This window comes from Sorex fumeus, unplaced genomic scaffold (assembly GCF_029834395.1).
Source record: "Sorex fumeus unplaced genomic scaffold, SorFum_2.1 ptg000039l, whole genome shotgun sequence".
Taxonomy (NCBI): Eukaryota; Metazoa; Chordata; class Mammalia; order Eulipotyphla; family Soricidae; genus Sorex; species Sorex fumeus.
Window position 1 is genome coordinate 868,366 of NW_026606096.1, and position 25,766 is coordinate 894,131.

The following is a 25,766-nucleotide window of genomic DNA, read 5'->3' on the forward strand; positions in this document are numbered from 1 at the left end:
TCCGGGGAACGAGAACATTGGCTGGATTTGCCCAGGGAGGGAGCAGGGGAGCATGTGAGTTGGGGTGGGGGGTGGGCCAATCAGAGGGCAGCATGAGACAAACTTCTTTGGTCCAGGCTCCTGCCAGAAGCCCTAGAGGTGTGACATTCCCAGGGAATCCAACAGAATAGTTACCACCCACCCCAACCCCAGTCTGACACCTAGCAACAAGAAGCATTGTGGGGGAGGGCCCCCCAAAAGGTGGGGTGTGTGTAGGTCCAAAGCAATAGAACAATTAGCCTTGAACGAGGAAGCCAAGGGCTAAAAGGATCCTGTCTTCTGTTTCTCAAGCAAATCAACAACCAAAACTAATCCTAACAAATACAGATGCCATGGACTCCTCTCAGCCTGCCTGCCTGCTTTAATCTTCGTGAGCATCTGGGAGCTGCGTCTCATCATCTTTATTTCACAGGAGAAAGACGAAGAGAGGTCAAGGTCATTCTAGGCTAAGTGGCAGAACCCTCACCGTGACCTTCGTTCGCCACTGCACAAAAACTGCTCTTTAAGAAAAGTCAAAGATGGACCCAGGACATCAGGCGCATTTTACACTGAGGGAAACCCTCTTTAAAACGAATTTTAAATAAAATAAAATAAATTCAAATAGTGAAAAATCAAAACCAATGAACATAGTTCGTGTATACACGACGCTCATGCAATGAGATGTGTTCCTGGACACATTCTCAGTCTGGGAATGCAAATCAGCCTTTTCTAACAAGGAGTTTGGCAAAATGCTCTCAAGTGGAGCAAACCCCACTTCTGGAAATGTAACCAAAAGAAAAAAACTCATCACCATGTGTAGATTCAGATATTTATATGTCCCTTATCGCATGTGAAAACCGGAAAAGTGAAAACTGGAAAGAGTTTAAGATGATTAAACAGAAAACAGAATGAATACATCATGAAACACTAGGCAGCCATTTAAAAATGAAATTGCAGGCCAGAGAGATAGTCCTGCGGGTATCGTGCTTGCCTGGCATGCGGCCACCCAGGTTCAATCCCCAGCATTCCATATGGTGCTTTGAGGACTGCCAGGGGTGATCCCCGAGCACAGAGTCAGGAATAAGCCCTGAACCAAAAAATAAATAAATAAATAAGGGCTCGAGTGATAGTACAGCGGGTAGGGCGTTTGCCTTGCACATGGCCAACCCGGGTTCAATTCCCAGCATCCCATATGGTCCCCTGAGCACTGCCAGGAGTAATTCCTGAGTGCAGAGCCAGGAGTAACCCCTGTGCATTGCTGGATGTGACCCAAAAAGCAAAATATATAAATAAATAAATGAATAAAGTTCTAGCTGGGACCAGAGAGATAATACAGGAGTTCAGGCACATGCCTTGCATACAGCCAACCCCAGCACTGAATATGGTCCTCTGCCGAGTCAACAGTAATTCCTGAGTGCTGCGAGTGCTGCCAGGTGTGGTATAAAAGAAAACAAAATGAAGAGAAAGAAGAGTGGGTAGGGCACTCGCCTTGAACGCAGCCTATGCGGGTTCCCTCCCATAGGGTCCCCTGAGCGCAGCCAGCAGAGAGCCCTGAGTGCAGAGCCAGGAGGGGCCCCTGAGCATCGCTGGGTGTGACCCAAAGCTGAACGAATAAATGAAAGAAAAGAAAAATGAAGTTGTAGGCCCGGAGGAGCCTCTCGGGCGGCTGCGGCTGTGCGGGTTCAGAGCAAGCGTGGTCCAGGCAGCTCTGCTGTCTGAAGCCTCCTGGCTGCATGCAGTCCCCTGCCCATGAGCACCAGAGCCAGGTCTGTCACCTACGCTGTGAGCACAGCTAGGAGCTGTTCAGCCCTGAGAGCACCAAGACTCAGTGTGAGAAGCAGCACCAGCCCCGGCATCACAAAGAATCACATTTTGGGTTTTGGTTGGTTCATTTGTGTGTTTGTGGGGCGGGGGCCACCCAGTGATGCTCGGGGCTTACTCCTGACTCTGTGCCCAGGGAGCACTCCTGGTCAGGCTCAGGGGACCCCGGGGATGACTGGGATTGAACCTGGGTCAGCCATGTGCAAGGCAAGCGCCTTACCTATCGTACTATCTCTCCAGTCCCAAACACGTTTTTATAAATAGGAAAAAAAAGTTGTAAGAGAATATTTAATATCATGGAAACTACTTCTATTGAAGTGATAAAAATATATACTTAGTCCAAAATTTTAAGGGTGCCTAGATATACACCGTGATAACAAATATAATCATATGTCTATCATGACTTCATAAATACATAGATACACCAAACTGTTAAAAAAAATTACACACTAAATCTCCAAGAGAGGGGATTATGGGTATATTTTAATCTTTTTTTTTAAAGTTTTCCTACATTTTTAATAATGATGTGTTATTTTTATACTCGCAGAACAATAACTTTTAAAATTACTATATACTTCATCACATTAATTCTATGTCTTAGAAGTTATCCTAAGGAAACCATCCAAAATGCAGAAAAGGCCTTATGTGATATGCTCATATTGTGTTATTTATAAATGGGAACGGCCCAAGTGTCTGATGCAGAAGGAGTTACGTAAAGCCTTTCCGTCTAGGCTCTGGAACCTCTATTTTCCTAAGGAAACCCTCTTTAGCACCCTGGGGGAGAGCTGATCCCCCTGAGGCTGCCCAGAGCAGAACTAGGGGGTGGGCGGGGGAGAGGAGGGCTAGCAGGGAAGAGGGAATCGGGGCTTCAGGCTGCAGAGGGTGCCGGCCACCAAATCACCAGGCAAAGCTGTAGTGGACAGCTGCACCCCCCCCCCCCCGTCTCGGGGCCTCTGGGGACTGAGGAGAGCCCACCTGCGCCAAGAGATGCCCAGGGAAGGGCCCCCTCAGCTCATGGTCTTCCTCTGTGTCCCTGTTTAGTCCAGATGCTCTCCCCAAAAAGTGTTTGCTTTCCTGGCTCAATTTTTTTTAATTGGTTGACAAACTGACCTCCTAATACACCAGCTTCCACATGCTCAGTCTAGAGCTCAGACCTCTGAAAATATTCCCCCCAAATTAGTGCCTACTCCCACACCCAATAAGTTTTCCAACATTCTTCTACCCATCCCCCAAAAAAATCAGGTTTCCTGCTAGGAGCCAAAGGGGGTGCCAGTGACCTCAGAAACCCTCACACAGGTCAAGGAGGCAACAGGACTGGCTGGCATTTGGTCTTGAGGGCCCAGATGGAGACCCCGGGCTGGGGTCTGAGCCACCCCACCGCACCCCTGCGCGGCTTTTCAGGGCTGGAGCCCCAGAGGCCCCTCTCCTGAGCCCCAGGCGGCAGGCGGGGCCGGCGGGTGGTGATGTCAGCCCCACTCCAGCTCTTGGTAATTACTTCATCGGGCACGGAGCAGGAAGGATCCAGCTCAATAATCGGGCAGACATGGGAAAAGTAATTATCTGTGCGATGCGTCCTCCACGGCCCCTTCTGGGGAGGGGAGACGGAGGTGAGCCCCCCGTCTGGGCGCGCACGCCAGGATTAATTACACAGCAACGGCGCTCATCACCTCGCCGCCCGCTGAAAACCAAGGACTTTTAATAATTCATATCTGCGGCAGCCTCCCCGCGCCCTCCCGAGGAGACAGGCTGCCTGGTTTCCCCAAGGAAAGCCCAGGGCAGAACCTGAGAGATGCGGAGGATGGGGGGCTGTGGAGGGGCAGCGCCGGGCCCCTGGGGACCCCCTCTCCACCCACAGCCTCCCCCAGCAGCTGTCCCTGGCGGCCCACTCACATGCACCGACACTCCCCCCCCCCCACCCGCAGGATGTCGGGAGCCTGGAGGGGCGGGCGCCTGTCATGCCCCCTTGCTTGTCCCTCTGGCCATCTGGACAATGCAGACACGGGCCAGCCAGGCCTCCCAGGACATGTGCAGGAAACTAGGGAGCAGGCACCCCCCCACCCCGGTTGCCAGACCGAGTGGGCCCTGGGCTCTGTGGGAATGTGGGGAGAGCTGAGGAGAACTCAAGGCTGCACCCCGCCCCCATCAAGGCCTCCAGGCTGTGAGAGTCTCTCTCCGCTCCCCTGGGTCTCCATCTGGGTCCCCAAACCCTGCCCCTCCCTCCCCCCCATTCCCCTCCCTGCCGGGTCGCCCACCTTCCTCCTCAGCCCAGGACCTCACACAATCCGCCTGAGGCTCTCTCCCTGCTAGCTGCCCCCTCAGGCCCCCACCCCAAGGTCTGGGGCCTTCAGGGGCTTCCCACTAAATCTGAGAGCCCAGATCAGATGCTGCCCAGGAGTGGAAGGGTCTCGGCAGAGGATCCTACCTCTGACGGCCACAAACACGCAACGGTCACACACACATACACACACATATACACAGTCACACATGGTATCACACACACAGTCACACGGACATACACACACATACACACAGGTTCACACAGACATACACATATCCACATACACACACAGTCACACATGGTCTCACACACATACACAAAGTCACACACACCGTCACACATGGTCTCTCACACACACAGTCACACAGACATACACGCACATACATACATGTTCACATAGACATATACACATAGTCACACTTGGTCTCACACACATACACACACGGTCATACACACATACATACACAGTCACACGCACGTACACACACATTGCATACAGAGTCACACACACGGTCACACACACACATACACATAACACGTGTGGTCTCACACACACATACATACCTGCATGCAGTCACACACACACACAAACACACACACACAGTCAAACGCACATGCACACAAGCACGCAGGCGAGGTGTCCCTGGGGCTGACCCGGGCCTGACCCAGAGCCCCTGCGCTCTCCCCACTCCCCACCCCCCCCTCCCCGCTGGCGGCCAGCCCGGCCCTGGCAAGCCTCGGGCTGGGTGGGGTGGCTCTGGGCTCCAGCCCAGCCCCACCCTGGACCCTAGGAAGCTGGCAGCCCTGCCGCTGCCTCACCCAGGAGAAGCCATTCAAATGCAATCGATTCAAAGACGCGCAGCCCTTCCTGGGGGTGGGGGTGGGGGTGGGGGCTATAATTAGCATTCTCAGCATCCATGATCCCCGCCGGCTGCCAAGAAGGAGGGATGGAGACGGAGCGGCCGCAGCCCAGACTGGCTCGGCGGGCGCCGCTGGCAGGCTGACCCGGCCCTACCTCCCTCCTCGGGATGATGCATCAAAACAGACTCACCGGATCGCGCCCAGCAGCCCTCCCGGCTCCGGCCGCCGGGGTCCTGCTCCCCGCCCCTCGGGGGGCCCCTTCCGCAGAGCAGGGGGGGCTCTGGCTGCAGGTCGGGGCTAATCAGTCATCGCCGGCGCTGGCTGGCGGGCAGGTCCCTGGCGCGGCGCGGCTGCTGCGGCTGTGGGGACGGCAGGACCCAGCATCTTTCCCAGGCAGGAGCTGCTGGGCATGCTCCATGGGCTCCCGGGGGATCTCGCGCCACGTGACGCTCCCTCCCCAAGCTGTCACTTAGGATCAGGAGTAAATAGTCCCCAGCAAGGCTTAACTCCCTCCACCCCGGTGGCCAGCGGCTAACGACTTAAGCTGCCCACCCTGCAGCGAGTGGAGAGGGCAGGGGGGAGGATGGGTGGGTGCGCCCCGCCCCCCTCCCCGGCCGAGGCTGCCCCCCACAGGGGATCTGGGTTGCCTCTGGGTGCTCTGGGTGAGTCGCTTCTAAGTGTAGGGAGCCAGACCCTCCTGGGCACTGCCCAGCCACCTTCAGGCTCTGTGGATGTCCATCCAAGAGAAGGGTCTGTCTCTGACGTGGGGGCGGGGGCTTGGCTGGGGCCCCCGGGGCCATCACACCACCAACCCAACACAGTGAACTGCAGGTGATGACGTCAGAGCCTCCTGGGTTCTCACCCAAAGGTCAGCAGTGACTTTGGGCAAAGATGCCCAGGGACCGGGGGTCCCCTGGGCTGGGTCCCAGGGGTTCCTGTGTCCAGGGCTGCCCGAAGACACTGTCAGGAGATGCCTACAAGATCCGCCCTCGCTCGCTCCCCTGGGACCCCCACCCTCTGTGCCTCAGTTTCCTTCTCTCCACATTTCTGGGGATGCTAGAGGAACAACAGGTCACCTGTGGCACTGGGTGAGCACAGCAGACCCTGGCCTCTACTAAGACAAGACAGATGGACGCCCTGAAGCCCGAACACAGGAAGTGGAACCTGCGGGGCTCCCGGGGTCTCTTCTGAGCTGGACCCTGACCCATGTGAGGCTCAGGGAGGCACTGTGCGGCTCCCACAGCTTCCAAGTGCGCTCACGAGAGCAATCTTGTTGTAGACACGAGATCCCACTCAGATTGAAGTTTCCTTTCTCCGCCTGTCTTTCTGTTTTGTTTTAGGCCACACCCAGAGGTGCTCAGGGCTCAGTCCTGGCTCTGTGCTCAGGGGAGCACCTACGATACCGAGGATCAAACCGAGGTGGCTGCATGCTAGGCAAGTGCCCTCCCCACTGTACTATCTCTCCAGCACCCCCATAGGTCTCTTAACATGATCTGAAAGAGGAGCATCAATTTTACTAACTAATATGTAGATTATTATTATATACTAGTATATATCGATTTGCTCGAGCGGGCCCAGTAACGTCTCCATTGGAGACTTTGTTGTTACTGTGTCTGGCATATCGAATACGTCACGGGGAGCTTGTCAGGCTCTGCCGTGCGGGCGAGATACTCTCGGCAGCTTGCCGGGCTCTCCGAGAGGGGCGGAGGAATCGAACTCGGGTCGGCCATGTTGGCTGCGTGCAAGGCAAATGCCCTACCGCTGTCAGTACATATTAACATATTAATACAATATATTATATTAAGTAGATCACGATCACGATCATCCTGTTTGTTGATTGCCTCGAGCAGGCACCAGTAACGTCTCCATCGCCCTAACCCTGAGATTTTAAAAAGTGCCATATTCAAGTATATCATCAATTAATTTTAATTAATTATGTATAATCTTTGCTGTACAAATCAAATCCAAGACCACATCTGTCAAACTAGTATTCTACTGCTAAGCTACATTCCCAAAGCTTTAATCTTTTAAAATGTCTGGGACACAGGGGTTTGAGCCCTAGTACAGCAGGTAGTATTTGCTTTACATGCTGGCTGACCCAGACCCAATCCCCAGCATCCCAGATGGTCTCTTAAGCATCGTCAAGAGTGATTCCTGGGGCTGGAGTGATAGTGTAGGGGGTAGGGTGTTTGCCTTGCACGCGGCCAGCCCGGGTTCGATTCCCAACATCCCAATGGTCTCCTGAGCACCACCAGGAGTAATTCCTGAGTGCAGAGGCAGGAGTAACACCTGTACATTGCTGGGTGTGACCCAAAAAGAAAAAAAAAAGAGTGATTCCTGAGTGTAGAACCAGGAATAACCCCTGAGCATCACTGGGTGTGACCCTCCAATTTTTTTTAAATGTCTATGACACACAGTCATCTCATTCACATGCAGGGTATAAAGAAGTAAAGTGGGGGAGAAACTCATGCCTGAAGGCAACAGGCGCTGAGTGCTGGTCTTCCATAGAAAGCTGACCACGGGAGGGACACTGGGGGGCCCAGGGGAGGGAAGCTAACAGTCGGTGAAGAGTGTGTTGTTGGAATGTTGTGTGCATGAAATCCTGCATTAACGGTTTTGTCAACTACAGTGCCTAAAATAAAAATAAAACCAACTCTGGGAGCCAGACAGCCTGTGCAGGGGGTAAAGACTCTGCCTTGCCCGAGGCCGACCCTGTTGGCCCCTTGCCCCGTATGTGGTCCCTGAGGGCCCTGGGAGCAGCCCTCGCAGGCAGAGGCAGGAGCAAGCCCTAGCACCGCCAGGGGTGGCCCCCAAACAAGGGAAGTAAAATAAAAGAATAAGGAGCCTGCGCGGGACGGCGGAGGGAAGAGACGCCCAGAGTGCAGGAGAGCATGCTGGGGAGAGGGCACGCGACACGCCACCCCCCACTCACCGGGGAGAGCACCCCCCAGCCCACACGAAGGAGGACGCCTGCAGGCAGATGACGGGCTGAGCACAGCACAGGTCATGCAGATCTCAGGCGGAGGGTCCCTGGCGCAGACCCTGCCCTCTTTCCACAGCCCAGCCAGCCCTGAGACCTCGCAGGCTCTGGGGTCCCCTGCTGGCCAAAGGGGGCAGCTGAGGTTGGGGTCTCAGAGTCCCAGCCCTGACAGGGAGGGCAGCTCCCTCTGTCCATCTGGAGTCCCTGTCAGCCCAGGTGGGAAGCGGCAGCTCTGCTGAGGGGAAGGTGAGCTGGAGGCAAGAGAGAGAAGCGGAGGAGAAGGTGCCTCTGGCCTGGGTCTGCCTTTGGGGAAGTCACCACCCAGACCAAGTTTGGGGCCCAAACTCTCCCACCTGCCTGCCCCTCAGAGGATGAGGTTCACAGTCTCCCACCCAGATGCCCCTCAGAGGATGGAGTCTACACTCTCCTCTCCCACATTCCTGCCCCCAGAGGATGGAGTCCACACTCGCCTGCCTGGCCACAGTCTCCACACCCTCAAGTCCTTCCGGCCTCTCCTGAGCCACCACCACCAACAGTCACTCCGCAGTGTGAGTCAGCCCTCAATGATTGCCGTTTCATTTTCTTCTGGACTTTGGCCCACACCCAGCGGTACTCAATGCTGACTCTTGGCTCTGTGCTCAGGGATCACTCCTGGCAGGACTCAGGGACTATATGGGGCTCCAGCGATCGAACCTAGGTGGGCCCTTGATGCTGCCTCTCTCTGCCGGTCCATCCCTCACCTGGCCCTGTCCACCTGCTCTCTCGCCCTCCAACGAGTGCTCCATTGATCTGAGGAGGTCCTGGGCTGGCGCCTCAATTCCACACAAGCCAGCTGTTATATTTACATGTGCCTAGACAGCCCAGTCCTCCTCGTCCACACAGCCTCGCCAACCACTGGCTCCCTTCACGCCAGGATTCAGGCTGGCCCCTGCCCTGCTGTCCTGGATGATCTCCTCATCTCTGAGGTCAGAGACAACACCCAGAAGCCCGACGTGTCCCTCTAGATCCCTCTGCCCTCCCTGACAGCACCTTGGTGATTTCCCAGGGTAATATCCCCTGGGGTCCCACAGATCAGGGGCTCTGTGAATGGGGGAGACCCTCAGACCCGGTGCTGCACCCCTGGCCCCCTGCAACCCAACCCAGCACCGAGAGGCTCACAATTTGGCCGAGCAACAATCCATTCCAGCACCTTCTTTTGTTCTGTTTTGTTTTCCGTTTGGGAGCCCCACCCAGTGATGCTCCAGGGTTACTCCCGGCTCTGTGCTCAGGAGTCCCTCCTGGAGGGGCTCGGGAGCCTATCGTATCCAGGTCGGCTGCATGCATACCAGGCAAGCGCCCTACCTGCCGCATTCTGGCACCTTCTGGGAGGAAGTGTTTGAACCAAGGAAGGCAGCTGGCAGCTGGGCAGGGGGCGCAGAGGCACTCAGCGGAGGGCCTGACGGAGGATGACCGGACAGCGTGATCAGGGACCCTCTGCAGAAACCCTCCCTCCTGCCAACTCCAGAGCAAGAGGCAGAACCCCGGGGACAACTGAGCTGGCTGCTGCTTCCCAGGGATGCAGGGAAGGCGTCAGGGGCTAGAGGACATGTGAAAGGAGTTTGTCCTGCCCCAGGATATGCAGAGGGTGGGCCAACGGGCCCTTCTAATCCGTGGGACCCTGCTGAGCAAACATCCCTGCCGAGCCTTCGTGGGGCCAATCGTGTGTGCTCTGGCGCCCTCTTGTGGACAGACTGTTACATGCCTACAGGGTGGCGATGGGTTTTACCCATATTTTAGCCCTTTGCTTTTTCTATTCGCCTGCCCCATCACCCTTCCTTGTAACCGACATCTTCAAAATCACAGACACACTTGAGTAGTTACGTCGCTTATGCACAGCTCAGAATCATCTCTCGGCACCCGGAAGGGAAAGGCTTATTGACCTACAATTATATTTGTCTGATCCTGGACAAATGTCAATATTTGCTCACTGGAAGGGAGAAATGGGAAACATGGGGGGTGGGGGGAATGAGTTCCCATGTTGTCTGCTGTACCTGGCTCTCATGACTCCCTCTTGGGACCCGTGTCTCGGTCCCTAACTCAGCCACCACTAACACGCCCTAAGTCTTCTGTAAGAAACTGACTTTGCAGAGAAAACTAAGATAAGCAGCATGGCTCAGAGTCCATCTGTACGTACGTCCATCCATCCATCCGTCCTGACAGGCTCCTCCCTTCTCGCCAGGGCCCCTGGCGCTTGGCACCCACACGGCCCAGCTGTGGAGACAGGAGTTCCTGGACTGGCTCCCGGATTCAGGACATGAGCTGTTCATTTGGGAGCCTCACTTTTCCTTACACACCAACCCAGGAATGACAGAGGGATTCCGCCAGCAGTCAGGGGGCAGAAGGACACAGAATCAAAGATTCGGTTCTTCCAGCGCCCAGAGTGCACACTCACTTCCTCCAGGCAGGGGTGCCCAGCAGGATGCCCGCGACGAGGATGTGACCACCCACCGAGGTACCATGTCTTATTTCCAGACATGGGTCTCGCAGGGCCACCCCTGCCGCCATGTCTTCTAGACCGGCGGTGATCTAGGCTCATGGGTGATTCCTGCACCAACCAGCGTATCTAGGGCCTGTTAGATGCGCAAATTCTCCAACAGTCTGAGTCAGAACTGGCAGGGTGGGGCCGTGTGTTCTGACGAGCTCTCCAGGTGAGAGGAGAAGGTGACGAGGCTGGAGAGGGGCCAACAGGTGGGCGGAGCAAGTGCGACAGGTGGACACAAGCCAGGTTAGGCAAAGGCCAGGGCAGGGGCACGGCAGGGAGGTGGTGGGAGCGTGTGCTTTGGTCTGGGAGATGGGAATGGGGGGTGGGGCGGGAGGCGGGCGTGGGAGGGGGCAGGCGCCGAGTAACCAGCCCCGTGCCCAGGTCTCAGGGAGGCACAAAAATCCCAGAGGGAATCTAAGCATTGGCCACCACCCAGATCTCACGTCCTTCTCTCCCGGAAGAGAGCATAACATGACACTCGCCATAACCATGCCGTCAGGCCGTTTCACTTGGGGCACACCAGAAGGGGATGGGGGCGGGTGAGACCCCTCCCAGCGCCAGGGGCCCAGCCCTGGCAGCCAAAAAACCTCCAAAACTCAACCACTGCCAGGCTCATGGCCGCTCTCCACACAGGCCGAGCCTCACCCACAAATAAACCTATTCCTGGTTCAAATGCAGCCACTTGACAATTCATAGGACACACCCTACTTATACTCCAAGAGTTACCACACCTCATTTGATGGGATTCAAAGTAGGAAGCAACCAATCTTAGAGGGAAATATTTTTTACAGATATATATATATATATATATATATATATAAAAGCACACAAGGCTCAACCTTTAACAACATGTCAGTGATCTTTTATAGAAGGGCTTAATGGCCCCTTGGTGAAATACAACAATCTTCACACTCTTTCCTCTAAGGAAACTTTTTTGGTAGCATTTTCTGCGGTTTTTCATAGGAAACAATACAAAATATATTATTTTGGTTCTGTTTGGGGGCAGGAACTGGGGTTCAGGATGGAAACATCCGAACTATGGTGGTGGAAAGGTGTAATGGTGGTGGGAATGGTGTTTTCATATTAAATATGTAATCATTTTATAAAGTGAACTACTTTGTAACATTTTTAAAAATTAAAAAAAGTAGAATCGGAGGCTGGAGCCATAGCACAGCAGGTAGGGCGTTTGCCTTGCACGCGGCCGACCCAGGTTCGATTCCCAGCATCCCATATGGTCCCCAGAGCACTGCTAGGGGTGATTCCTGAGTGCAGAACCAGGAGTAACCCCTGTGCATCGCCTGGTGTGACCCAAAAAGAAAAAAAAAAGAAAAAAATAGAATCGCAGAGGGTCCCATGTGGGCGGGGTAGACCAGTGTGCAGAAGAGAGATGCCTCAGGTATTATTCGGAGATGACCTCCGGTAGGGCCTGAGGTCCCAGGCAGACATGAGCTCAGCTGTGGCCATTGGGGTGGGTGGGCGGGGGTGATATAGGCAAGTAGACAGGGAAGCGGCAGAGGCAATGGAATTCCTAGGATGTAATAAAACCAACAGCCCAACACTGCAGAGAGCCCACCTTAGGCGCTCAGGCCTGATAAGACCCTCACCTGGGGCCAGCAACAGACCCAGAGATGGCTGGACATTCTTCTGAGAGAAGCTCCAGCAGGAACAAAAGGCCAGGAAAGGAATTTTCAAGAAGACCATCGACTACTCCCAACTCTATCCCCTTAGCAACCACCTTAGCAACAGGCTCTTACTTAGCCAGAAGCCCCACATGACAGCAGGGTGGAAGAAACCCCTATAAAAGCCACCTTGAACAAAAGAAGGGCATTCGTATGCCGCCCGAGCCCATGTGCTGCTTTGTGCCCACATGAGTCGCTGCATGTCCCGTCTTGAGATGTGGACTTTCCTATCTAATGCTGGGATGCGTGTAGGAGGGGCTCTCTCTCTCTCTCACTTTCTCTCTCTCCTTCCCCTTCCTAACAACCTCCAAATAAAACCTGTCTTTACTTCACCGTTTGTGGACTCCTGAAATTCTTTTCTGCAAGGTGAGAGAAGAACCCCTTAACCTGAGTCCCGGGGTGGCAGAGGCGGATGGGGAGAAAGTGACCATCTCTCTCCTCCCCGCCTCACATGAGCCACCGTAGGGGCCGCCAAGATCAGGAGGGGTGTCGGGAGAGTGGCCGGCGGGGCATCTCTCTGACAGTTCTGCTTTGGTGGCATGTCTGAGCTCCAGGAGAAGGGACACTGGCCCCCTGGGTCGGGGCACTGGGTGGGAGTGAAGCTCTGATCGGGAGCGAGGCAAGAGCTGTCTTGGATGGTCCCCCCACCGCAGTCTCCATCGACTCATTTACTTCAGCAAATGTTCGCTTTCCGCCAGGTATGGAAAGGTTCTGGGTCACAGGGGAACTAAAGTGGCAGAAACAGGTCTCAGGGCTGACGTGGCGGTGGGGACCCAGCCATGACACGTAAGGAAACAAGCCCGTGTGAAAACATTCCAGTGGGGGGACCAGAGTCACAGGCCAGGGGGGCAGGGTGATGGTCTTTTTTTTTTCTTTTTGGGTCACACCCGACAATGCACAGGGTTTACTCCTGGCTCTGCACTCAGGAATTACCCTTGGCGGTGCTCAGGGGACCGTATGGGATGCTGGGAATCGAACCTGGGTCGGCCACGTGCAAGGCAAATGCCCTCCCCGCTGTGCTATCGCTCCAGCACCCAGGGTGCTTGTCTTGCATGTAGCCAACCCAGGTTCAAATCCCAGTAAGTACCCCCTGAGCACCTCCAGGTATGGCCCTCCAATAAATAAAACTTTCTTCCCGGCTTTCAGGTAGAACACATGCTGTAGGGTGTGTGGCTGAGTCTCAGGCACCCGGTACCCCTCACACGGCAACACAGACAGTGTCTCGCAGCACTATAGAAACAATCATAACGACGACAGTCAATACTGCAGGGTCAGTGCAAAGAGTAAAGCAAGGAGAACACTCACGGGTTTAGCGCCTGCTTGGCCAACAGAAGGCCTGGGTTCACGCCCTGGCACCATCAGGTGCCCGGGCATGGCTGGGGGCAATCACTAAGCATTCCTGAGCAGGAAGTAGCCTCTGAGCATCGCCAGCTGTGACGCACAAACACACTGGGCAGAGCCCCAGGCCCATAAGACTAGCAAAGTGCTGATCGGCTCGGGATGGTTGGGAAGGGAAAATCTCTCTCGTGGGTGGGTAAAGGAAGATGTTGAAGCAATAGGGGAAGATAAGAGGCGGGTGCACCCCTGGAATGAACACGGGCTCCCCTAGGTGTCCACACCTCAATTGTCAGCCGTGGAGAAGCGTTTTACTGTCCCACCCCAGAGAAGGCAACAGGTGGGCACTCAGCCTGGCCCAGGTAGGCGACCCCCACGTGGAAACAGGCTGCATCTGCAGAAGACCATCCCCCACGTCCCAGCTCATACCCAGGACAGTGAGTCCCAGGCACCTTGGCCGCTGCCAGCAGGAGCTGGCAGGCGCCCAGCAGGACTGACCCACCCCCAGAGGAAGTGAAGCAGGAGACACACCCCACCCACGCCCGCCCAGGACGGCAAACGCCTCACCCAGAGGAGCAAGAGGCGTTGGCCTGGCACCACCCAGCCGGCCCACTCCCTGGCGCTCACCTTCCCCACAACCGGCTCCACTTCCTCTTCCTGGTGGCCTTGGACGCCCCCCCTCCTCTGCTCTGCGCCCCTGGAGACACCTCCTTCCTTCACCCTGCCCCCCCAGCACCACGCTCACCACACCCTCCCTGGCTGTGAGACTCATCAGCCCCAACGCCAGCCCAGGCAGAGACTCCCACGGCCAACCCGGAGGCTTCCCAGGACACAGCAGGGGCGGGCCCTGAGCAGGGACTCACTCACTTGATGAGGTAAACGGCTCCTTCGGGGGTGAAATCCATCTCCCAGCCCTTGGGCAAGCCTGTGGGGAAGCAAAGCCACACTGAGAAAACCCCCAACTTGACCACTGTCCTTCCCCGGCCCCTGCAGAGCGGGCTCTCAGCCCTGAGAGCCATGAGCATCCCCGGGACAGCCAACACTGGCCCCATAACCGGGGCTTCCGTTTGGGCCCACGGATCAGACCCCTCCTTGCTGCTCACAAGCAGGAGGAGAGTGGGCCAGAGTGGGCCAGGGAGAGGGAGCAGTTCGGGCAGTGAGCACTGTGGCAGCTCACAGACCAGGTTCCTGTAGCATTGTAGCTCTGTCCTCCCGTTGTTCATTGATCAGCTCGAGCGGGCCCAGTAATGTCTCCATTTTGAGACTTCTTGTTACTGTGTTTGGCATATCGAATATGTCACGGGGAGCTTGCCAGGCTTTGCTGTGCAGGTGAGATACTCTCGGTAGCTTGCCGGGCTCTCCGAGAGGGGCGGTGGAATCGAACCCGGCTCGGCCAGGCTGGCTGCACGCAAGGCAAATGCCCTACCTGCTGGGCTATTGCTCCAGTCCTATATAGCTCAATTAACTCTCCTTGCACACATGCTCTGGGCCAGGACCTGGGGACACAGCCCGGATGCAGAGATGGGGCTGTCCAAGCCCCTTATATTATGGAGAAAAGCAGCAACTGGAGGACTTGGCCCCAGGTCACCCGAGCCCCTCCCCCCCTAAGACCAGACCAGAACTCTGGTCTCCTGGAACCAGCCTGTGCTTCTCCCTGCCTCCGTCCTCCTCCCCTCCTCCTCCTCCCCAGGATTCCACTCAACACCGGGGACCAGGGAAGAGGGCTCTGGTAAATGGAGGGGGTTTGAAATTCAAAATGCAATTGCTGGGGCTGGAGCAATAGCACAGCGGGTAGGGTGTTTGCCTTGCACGCAGCCAATTCCCAGCATCCCATATGGTCCCCTGAGCACCGCCAAGGGTAATTCCTGAGTGCAGAGCCAGGAGTAACTCCTGAGCATCGCCGGGTGTGACCCCCCCAAAAAATGCAACTGCCTCTCTTACCCTCGGACACAGAGAGAATCCCAGACCCACAGCACAAGCAGGACAGTTGAGAACACTGGGCTGGGCCCGGAGACACTGGACAGTCCCCACAATGGACATGTCCCTGCCGGACAGCTCCTGAGAAGTGCCGGCTTCCCCCAGACAAGGGGCCTCTCTGGAGGAGAATTCCAGAGAAAAACCCAAGAGATGTGGGGAGATCACTCCTCTAGGGGTGCCAGACCAGGAGCCTGGCATGCAGGAAAGTGAGTGGGAAAGTTCTTGATGACCACACTCTGTCTCAGGCCAGCTGCAGACCTGCCATTGTATAGGAGGGTTTCTAGAACCTTCCATGGGGGCCAAAGAGAGAGTGTAGTGGGTAAGGCAGTTGGGGAAAAAAAGAACCTTCCATGTGTATCTGAGGCTGTCGGACCCTCAGAGCAGGGGCTGCTGCTGTGTGGGGTGGGCGATGCAGAGTCCAGACCCACCTTCGTCCTTCGTTTTATTAACGGTCCCTATTTTTGGTGCCACTTCCACCCAGCCCTCTCGCCACTCCCTCCTGCTTCACCTGCGCCACCAGAGGCTCCCGCTTGCCACTGAGTCATCCAGCACCTCATCAGCTTTGTGGTGCTTGGGCACTGCTCAGTGCTCAAGGGCCTCCCCCCACAGTGCTCAGAGGACCAGAGGGTGTTGGGGATCAAATCTGGAACCCCTGCATGCAAAGCCTGTGCTCCTCACGCCATTTCTCTCTCTCTCTCTTTTTTCTTTTTGGGTCACACCCAGCAATGCACAGTGGTTACTCCTGGCTCTGCACTCAAGAATGACCCCTGGTGGTGATCAGGGAACCACATTGGATGCTGGGAATTGAACCCGGGTCGGTTGCCTGCAAGGCAAATGCCCTACCTACTGTGCTATTGCTCCAGCCCCTCCTTGCACCATCTCTTGAACCCTGGTGACCATATTCTTTGATTTTGGGGGGAGTGTGGGCTACTTTGGGCCACAACTGGGAGTGCTCAGGGGTGGCTCCTGGCTTGGTCCTGGGGGCTGCTCCAGTCTTAGCCAGAGCTTCCTCCTGTATTGAAAGTCTTCCAGCACCTTCTATCTGCACAGCGACCTCCGAGAAAGGCATCAGCGCCGGAAATTTCACAAAGGAGGAAACAGAGGTCCAGAGAGGTCCATGAACTTGGGGAAGGCCACACAGGAAGCGTCTGGGTCAGGATGCCAGTCCGGCCTGCCGCCTCCAAAGCTCACATTCTTCCCCAGAGCGGCTCCGTGATCGCAGCTGCTCCCCTGTCCCTCTGGGAGGATGCTCCCATTCAGCAGGGTGGGGGTTGGCAGAGGGATCCCCACGGGGTCCGAGCCCTGAAGAATCCCGCCACTGTGATGTGCCTGGGAGAGAGGCCAGCGGGGACGCTGCCTTTTCCAGCAACTTCCCTCGGCTCTGCCCTCTCTGCCGTGCAACGCCAAGTGCGCTATGTTCCTGGCCAGGCAGCTGCCCTACCCAGCAGGCTTCGGGGGGCCCTTAACCCCTTCCCCGCCCGGGAAAAAGAGCTGGCTGCCGCAGAAAGCAAAGAAGCACTCCCTGACTTTTCACCGGCTGGTACCCGGTGGTCAAGGGTGGACTCGTGTGAGGGACTGCGACACTCCACCTGGAAGGGGGACGCAGCTGGGCCATGGGCCGGGAGACCTGTCTGCACAGGGGGGTTCATGTCCTGCGCCCCAGAAAGGCAGGAGGCCCCTGAACGTGGAGGAGAGACCTATATCCTGGTCCACTCACTGACGACAGTGGGTTAGGGCTGTGGGTTCGAGATGCAGTGGGGTACTCCATGGGCGCCAAGGAGGAGGAAATCACACTTCTCGCTGCAACGTGGGGGAAACTGCAGGAGCTCATGTGAAGTGAAGTGAGTCAGAGAAGGTCAAATACTGGATGATCTCACCTATTTGTGCCCTAGAGAATAACAAGAAGAGGGAATGCACGTTTCCATAGGAGGGTGCCCAGGTTACCCTTGACCTTGGATCATAGAAATGAGGAAGGGAAGGAGAGAAATAAAGTTGGGGGGGTTGGTAAGAAAAGAGTGATTTGGGGGTAACGGGGACAGGGGTCAGAAGCTTCGAGCACATGGGTGGTGTAGAGGTGGGTGCAGACAGATACACAGATACAGACATGAGCCAAGACCACACACCTACAACACTGTGAACACGAGACCAAAATTACAACAATTTTGTGGGGAGAGTCACATCTGGCTGTGCTCAGGGCTTACTCCTGACTCTGCACGTGGGGATCACTCCTGGTGGTGCTCAGGGGACCATATGGGTGCTGGGGATCAAACCGAGGTTGTACTATTTCTCCATCCCACAACAACAAAACTTAACAAAGAGGCAGGCTGGGGGTCCGGGACGATAGTACAGCGGGTAGGGCGTTTGCCTTGCAAGTGGCCGACCTGGGTTCAATTCCCAGCATCCCATATGGCCCCCTGTGCCCCACCAGGAGAAAATCCTGAGTGCAGAGCCAGAAATAGTCCCTGAGCATAGCCAGGTGTGGCCAAAAAACAAAAATATGAAAAAGGAGGCAGGCTGGAGGGGGGGGGGGTGCGGGGAACGAAACCTGGGGGGCACCAGCAGAGAGAAATTAATATTGGCGGTGGGTTGGTGCTGGAACAGTGTATGCCTGCATCCACATGGTCCAGCTACTGACTCACGAGCACAGGGCTAGGCAGGAGGGTGCCAGGAACAGACCCTCTACCCCAGCCTGGACAGCTTTAACCCCAAGACCATTCTGCTACTACGGCAGTAACCTGGGCCCAGTACTTCTTTTTTGTTTGTTTTTTGTTTTTTATTTAGGGGCCACACCCGGCACCATATGAAATGCTGGGGATCGAAACCCAGTCAGCCATATGCAAGGCAAATACCCCACCAGCCATACTGTCGCTCTAACTCCTGGCCAAGTACTTCTTTGCTCATCAACGTCCCTACCTTTGAGACAAAGGTACTGAGAGTGTAGCCTGGATTGTGGCAGAGATGGCGCTGCCAGGGTGCCACTCCTCAGAGGACTTGCACTTCTGCGGAGGCCAATAAGGGATGCCCCCGCCTCTGTCCCTCAGCATCCTCCACTGGTCTATGTTGGACCCCACAGAGCACAGCTGTTGTGCATTTGTGGGGGACTGACCCTTCAGCCTGCATCTCCTAGGTGTCCCCTTCACATGCAGCCCCAAGCCTCTCTTGCCTTCAGTGCACCCCTTCCTGGAGGCTGCCCTGGGCCAAACCTCAGTACACAAAACCCTGGGGCCTGTCCCTTTTTTCCCCTATAAAACTGCCCCAACAACCCTGGGGAGCTAGCTAAATTTAAACTTATTAAAAATAAAGATTCCGGTGCGGCCGCATTTGCGGCCACACGACACTTCATACCACATACCCTACCCATACTCCAAGAGTACACCACACCACATTTGATGCGTTTCAAAGTAGGAGGCAACCAACCTTAGTGGGAAATATTTTTTTACAGATATATATATATATGTATATATGCACACAAGGGTCAACCTTTAACAACATATTAGTGATCCCTTATAGAAGGTCTTAATGGTCCTTCAGTGAAATACAATCTTCAAACTGTTTCCTCTAAGGAAACTTTTTTGTAGAATTTTCAGCAGTTTTTCATAACAAACAAACCAAAATATATTATTTTGGTTTTGCTTTGGGGCAGCAGTTGGGGTTCAGAATGGAAACATCTGAAATATGGTGGGGGGAAGGTGTAAGAGTGGTGAGATTGGCATTCAAATATTAAATGTAATCAGATAATGTGATCTACTTTATAAAACGGGCTGGAACGATAGCACAGTGGATAGGGCGTTTGCCTTGCGTGCAGCCGACCTGGGTTCAATTCTTCCGCCCTCTCAGAGAGCCCAGCAAGCTACTGAGAGTACCCCACTTGCACGGCAGAGCCTGGCAAGCTACCCGTGGCGTATTCGATATGCCAAAAACAGTGACAAGTCTCACAGTGGAGATGTTACTGATGCCTGCTCGAGCAAATCGATAAACAATGGGACAACAGTGCTATAGTGCTACTTTATAAAATAAATTTTTTAAGAAAATAGAATGAAAATAAAGATTCAGGCTAGGGATTTAGGGCCAAGCCTGTACTTGGCCCCTTTGTCTAACCTCAGCATCCCGTGGTCCATCATGCACTGCCAGAGATAACTACTGAGCATGGTCCCCAAGCCTGTTGGTCCCCCAGTCCATCAAGGGTCAGTATCTCAGTCTTTGGGAATCAACTCTCGAAGATTCTGAGTTGTTGTGCAGCCATGTGGGCCCTATTTCCAGATCATATCATGGCCTGGGGATCAGCAGGAGGGATTGGGGATTCCCGGTTCTCCCAGAATTGAGGGGTTCTCTGACTCGGGGTGAAGCAGGAGTAAAACCCTCCTCCTTGGGTCTGTCTGACACTGTCAAGTTGGGGGCTTGGTGAGTGGAGGAGCCAAGAGCCAATGACAGCCCCAGAAGGTCCAGCGTTAGTCTAAGTCTGTGCATGGAGGGGGGACGGGCAGAAGTGAAGTCAGCCGGGCTCCTGCCCCACCAGGCATCAGTGAGACAGGTGGATACCTCACCTGGGCTGCAGGTGTGCCCGCTCTGGATGGCCGACTCCGTCCCAGGGTGCAACCAGCTGGTTGACTTTTCTTCATCACTGCAGAAGATCAAAAAGAAAATGTCAGACATGAGACCAGGACATGCGCCTCTGAGCCCACATCAGCCTCGACCAGGGACCCCAAGAAGGCGGTGCCCACATTCAGGCTTTCACACACACTGAAGTTCCGAGAGGAACATTCCTTGCTCCCAGGACACAAGGGAGGCAGTCACACAGGGATACGTGGACACAGAGCCAAGCCAAGGCGGCTGCAGTCCCATGGTCCTCACCCTCCCAGAGCTCTGCATGGAGAATGTGACGCCATCACAGAGAAAGTGCCTGACCCGGATGTGGTTAAGGAGGGACCAAGACTGAACAGTCAGTCAGGGGACAGGGAAGCTGCCAGGAAGAGCGGAAAGGCCAAAGAACCAGGACAAAGGAGCCGTCCTTGAGGGTCTCCGATGCAGCCAAGCATCACACCCCCGAAATGCACCCCAGTCCTCCCATGCTGTGGACGGTAATCTCTTGGACAGTGATCAGTTGATCAGTAGCCCCTGCAACACCCCCCCCTCTTTTCAAGAAACTTCTTCTAATGAAGCTCTGGGCACTGTCATCTCTTTTTTTTTCTGGGGGGGCCACACCTGGTGGTTCTCAGGGGTTACTCTGCACTCAGGAATTACTCCTGGCTGTGCTCGGGAGTATGGGATGCCGGGGTCAGCCACATGCCAGGTAAGCCCCCTCTCTGCTGCCCTATCACTCTGTCCTGGCACTGGGGTCTTCAACCTCTTCCTTCTCCGGCCTCTTGGTGCTGGTGCCACACCCCCCCCCAGGCCTAGCCTCCTCCAGCCAGCTTCCCATCTCAAGCTCCTTGGCACAGAAGCCAAACCAGGCCCTCCTAGCCCCTACATCCAGAACTCCGGCTCACGGGTCCTCGGTCACGTGGGTCTGATTCCTGCGTTACCCTGAAATCACTTTCACAGAAATCCAGAATCATCTTTCCAGGCCTGAGTTATGGGCTTCTGAGGACCATTTCTTCCTCTTCCTCCTGTGTGTGTGTATGTGTGTGTGTGTGTGTGTGTGTGTGTGTGTGTGTGTCTGTGTCTGTGTCGGTGTCTGTGTCGGTGTCTGTGTCTGTGTGTGTCACACACAGGATCTACTCCTGTCTCTACATCCAGAGTTCTCTCCTAGTGGGCTTGGGGGACCATATGGGATACCAAGGATCGAACCCAGATTGGGTCAAGCCCACCCTACCTGCTGTATTATAGCTCAGGCCCCCATTCCTTCCTCCTTAGCCTCCCTTCCCCCCCACCCCCTCGGTTTTTTAATTGAATCACTGTGAGATACACAGTTACAAAGATGTTCAGTTAATTTTCCTCATACAATGTTCCACCTTTCCCTTCACCAGTGTACATTTCGTGCCAACAATATTCCCTATTTCCCTCCTTCCACCACTCACCGCAGGCACTTTTTTCTCCCTGTGTCTGTTTCTCTATGTCTTTCTCTGTCTTCTCCCTCTCCCTCTCTCCAGCCTCTCTTTCTCCATCTCTCCCCACTCTCTCCCCTTTCTCTCTCTCCCACTCTGCTCTCCTCTCCTTTCCTCGCTTATCCTCTCCTCACCTCTCCTCTCCCCTCCTCTCCCACCCCCATCTCTCTCCAGCTCTCTCTCCTCCTCCCTCCCTCTCTCTCTCCTGCTTCAGTCACCCTTTGGGCTTCTCCATCTGCCTCTTTTCTGCTCTCTTCTCTGCACACTGCTGTCACACCCCGGGATGACAGCCTCCCAGGACGCTGCCGGCTGCACCCCCTTTCTGAGTGCTCCCCCAGGCCCTCACGTTCAGGATTGCCTCACCTCCCTCTGTACTTGCCCTCATCTGTTCCCATTTCCATATTCCTGATCTCTATCAAATTCAAGCCTAAAATTCTGACATTTCTCTTCAAGGCTTCCTTTTCCCTTCCTTCCCCATCATGCAGGCAATAAAGAGACACGCGGTTCTACTCCTGGAACTCTCATCCTGCTCCCCTTCTCCTCTTGCTGTTTTATTTCAGGTCCCCACCAGCTGTGCCCAGGACTTCTGCAAAGGCTCCTCGCTGCTCTTCAGACGTCAGGCTTCTCCCCACTGCTTCCCAGTTCAGCCCTTGAACCATCAGCCATGCAGCTGCTGGGACAAAAGCTTCTAAAACGCAGCTCCAACTAGGTCAAACCTCTCCTTAAAATCTCTTTTCTGGGTCGGAGAGAGAGTACAGAAGTTAAGGTGCTGCCTTGCTTGTGGTCAACCCCAGCTCAATTGCATAGGTTTCCCTACGCACTAGCAGGAGTGAGCCCTGAGCAGAGTCGGGAGTGTGCCCTAAGCACCGCTGGGTGAGGCTCCAAAGCAACAACAGAAAAATCTCCTGTTAAAAACTTCTGTTAAAAATCACTGCCGCCATGGGCTGGAGCGATAGTATAGTGGGTAGAGCATTTGCCCTGCACACCGCCAACCCGGGTTTGATTCCCAGCATCCCATATGGTCCCCCGAGCACCGTCCAGGACTGATACCTGAGTGCAAAGCCAGGAGTAACCCCTGAGAATCGCCGGGTGTCACCCAAAAAGTAGAAAAAAAATCACTGCCAACAAGTGTGTGACCCTGGTGTACCCCTACCACCAACCAAGAGAAGGGAAGGAGGAAAAAAAAAAAGTTATTTTGACTTCTGCAATTCATCACCTCTACCCAACTCTCCTCACCTCCCAGCAGAATGTTCTAGATAAGCCCGTGCTCACATAACCTTCAGTGCTCCAGGTCAAAGGCCCCCTTTCCCTTAGTCTCTCTGCTCCCAATTCACTCCCTCTCTCCTCCCAGGAAGGCCCCTCTGAATTCCAGAGAGCAAGAACTTCCGGTATTCTTACAGTGTCATGCAAATACCTCTAGAATGCATCATGCTATTTCCTCAGTACCTGTGTTTTCTCCCTGCCCCCCTCAAGGGAAAGCCTGTATGTTCCTGCATGCGCATGTGTGTGCATGTGTGCCTATACATGCGTGCACGTGTGTATGTATAAGTTTATTGTGCACGCACATGTGCGTGTGTGTCATACATGTGTGTCCATGCATGCGAGTATAAGCCTGTGTGTGCATATATGCGAGTGCATGCATGAACATGCGTTGTGTGTGCATGCATGTGCATGCATTGTGCATGTCCTGAGGTAGAGAACATCCATGCACCAAATGGTATCTGTGCCATGTGTTTGCAGTGTGGACAATGGAGTGAAGCTGAAAGGCAGGCAAAGGCTGGGAAAGAAGATGGAAGAGCATGATTGGCCAATTCACCTGAATACAGGGGGACTGGGGGTGGGGGGGGGCTGGTGGAAATCCCCAAAGCTGAGATTCTCAGACCCCACCCCACATCTTCAGTCTCTCTGGAGGTGGAGCTCAGGGACCAGCCTTTTCATTAAGTTCTTTGTGTGATTCTCGTGGACACTCAAGTCTCAAAGCACTGGCCACAGGGCCTCCAAGCTTTAATACTGGCCAAGTCTTGCTATTGAAGAATCTGACCCAGGGGCAAGCGCTCCAGCAGAGTTCATTTCTAAGATAATATAATTAGCACATCCATTACGATCATGCTGATTACAAGGCAGCGGGGCCCACAGCAAAGGCGGACACCCAGCTCTGGCCCAGCCCCTGGGTGTGAGCAGAGAGCTGCAGGCCCGGGCTCACGGGGACTGGGTCCCTGAGCGGTGTCTCCCGGGATGGCTCTCCCACTCCCCAGACCTTGCCTGCCCATCTCTAAACCGCAGGCCGGGGCATCCCAGGCTGCTCTCTGTTTTAACATTCTGTGAGTGGCTATTGGGAAAACTCAGCATGTCCAGGGAACAGTTCCGAGCTTTCTGTCCTGGCAAGAGACACTGGAGGCAGGGCCAAATGTGCGCTTGGTGGCCACTCTCATGGTGAGTGCATCACAGCCATTCCACTTGGGCTGATGAAATTCATCACTAATCTATGCCCAGGAGCTGCAAAGGCTCCCTGGATCTGCAGAATGCAGAAGCATGGGGGGGCTTCTGTGCTAACCCCAACCCCACCACAACCCTGGCAGAAGCAGGCAGGGAGGGCAGGGAAAGAAGGGGGGCTGCTGGCCTGGGACCCTGGGGGCCCTGGGTAAGGAATGATGGCCTGGGGGAGAAAGGTATTGAGGCAGGCGCTCCTGGGGTCCAGCCACTGAGCATCTCCCGGGGGAGGGGGAGGCTGGAGGGGGGGGCAGGAGGGGACTGGAGGAGGACAGTCCACGGGGCAGTGACAGTCTGGGAGGAGCTGAAGAAAGGGAAGCTTCCAGGCCGGGCGGGGGTCACTCCTCCTGGCCTGAGCACCTCCCCCGCAGGCCTGTGTGCGCGGGGAGGGGCGAGGCCCGCACCTGCTGTTCTGGGGGAAGGAGAGCCCGCCTGGCTGGACTTTGGTCGCGGAGGAAAAGGCGGGAGACGCACTCAAACAGGCGCCGTGATAAACTTATTAGTCACGCCCGCCGGGCACCCCCCCCCCCCCGGCCCCGGCCCCCCGGCCCGGCCGCCCTGCGCGCCCCACAACTTTAACTGGGAAACAAGTGAAGGGGGCGGGGGGGTGGGGGAGAGGGGGCGCCACGTACTTGATGAAGAAGACTCTTCCGCCGCTGTCCACTCCGTACGTCCAGCGGCCGGGCAGGTCCAGCCAGTCGATGTCCTCGGCCATCGGCGGCGGCGAGGGGTGGGGGGCGCAGGCCCGCAGCGCCCGGGCTGGCCCTCCCGCACCGCCCCCCTTTCTGCTCCCCGGGGGAGAGGCGCCGGCGGGGGCGGGCGGCCGGGAGGACCCCGCGGGCTCGCCGCGTCCCTCCGGGTCCCTGCGGGGCCTCTGGCCTCTGCTTGAAGGCAGCTGGACGCTGGCCGGGCAGCGGGCAGCGGGCACGGCTTAACCCTGGCCGCGCCGGCTCCGCGGAGCCCCGGGCGCCACCTGCCTCCCGCTGGAGTCTGCGCCCCGCTTCGGACCGTCTCCCCAACTTAATGACGGGCAATTAGCGCCGTGAGTAATTCCGCGCCGCGGCCGCCCGGCCCCGCCCCGCCGCCCGCAGCCTGGCCCCCGGCGGGCGGAGAACCGGGACCCGGGCGGGGGCCGGGGCCGGGAACCGGGGCCGGGAGCTGGGCCGGAGCTGGAGCCGGAGCAGGAGCTGCAGCTGCAGGGGCTGGGGCTCGGAGCAGGGGCCGGAGCAGGAGCAGGAGCTGCAAACTGGGGCTGGGGCTGGAGCTACGGCTGCAGCTTGGGGCCGGAGCTGGAGCTGGAGCCGGGGCTGGAGCCGGAGCTGGAGCTGGAGCTGGAGCTGGAGCCGGGGCTGGGGGCTGGAAGTGGAGCTGGGGCCGGGAGTTGGAGCCGGGGCGGGGACCGATGCCGGAGCCGGAGCCGGAGCCGGAGCCGGAGCCGGAGCTGCAGTTGGGGCCGCAGCCGGGAGCTGGAGCCGGAGCCGAGCCGGGATCCGAACCGGAGCTGGAGCCGGGATCCGAACCGGAGCTGGGGCCGGGAGCCGGAGCCCGAGTCGCGGCCGCGCCGCCCCGACTCGCCCGGGCAGAGTGCCCCGGGGAAGGCGGTCCCGCCGCGCCGAGCCGCGCCGCCCGCAGCTGGACCCAAAGTCTTTGAATCGCCCGTGAACTTAAGAAGAGAGACCCGCTTCTGCCGGGTGGGAGGTCAGAAGAGGAGGAAAGGTCAAGCGCGGGCAGGTGGCCCTGGCTTTAAAAAAAAAAAAAAAAA

At 56.1% G+C, this 25,766-nt stretch overlaps 1 protein-coding gene across 1 annotated transcript in view; it reads right to left on the reverse strand.

The window, feature by feature from the left end:
* Window positions 1-24,696, reverse strand: part of PLEKHA6 (pleckstrin homology domain containing A6) — a 142,070-nt gene extending 117,374 nt beyond the window's left edge. Inside the window, 3 exon segments of the mRNA XM_056119068.1 lie at window positions 14,361-14,418; window positions 20,015-20,091; window positions 24,637-24,696. Coding sequence (XP_055975043.1) covers window positions 14,361-14,398 — 38 coding nt within the window. The 5' untranslated portion in view covers window positions 14,399-14,418; window positions 20,015-20,091; window positions 24,637-24,696.
* Window positions 24,697-25,766: the final 1,070 nt, after the last annotated feature.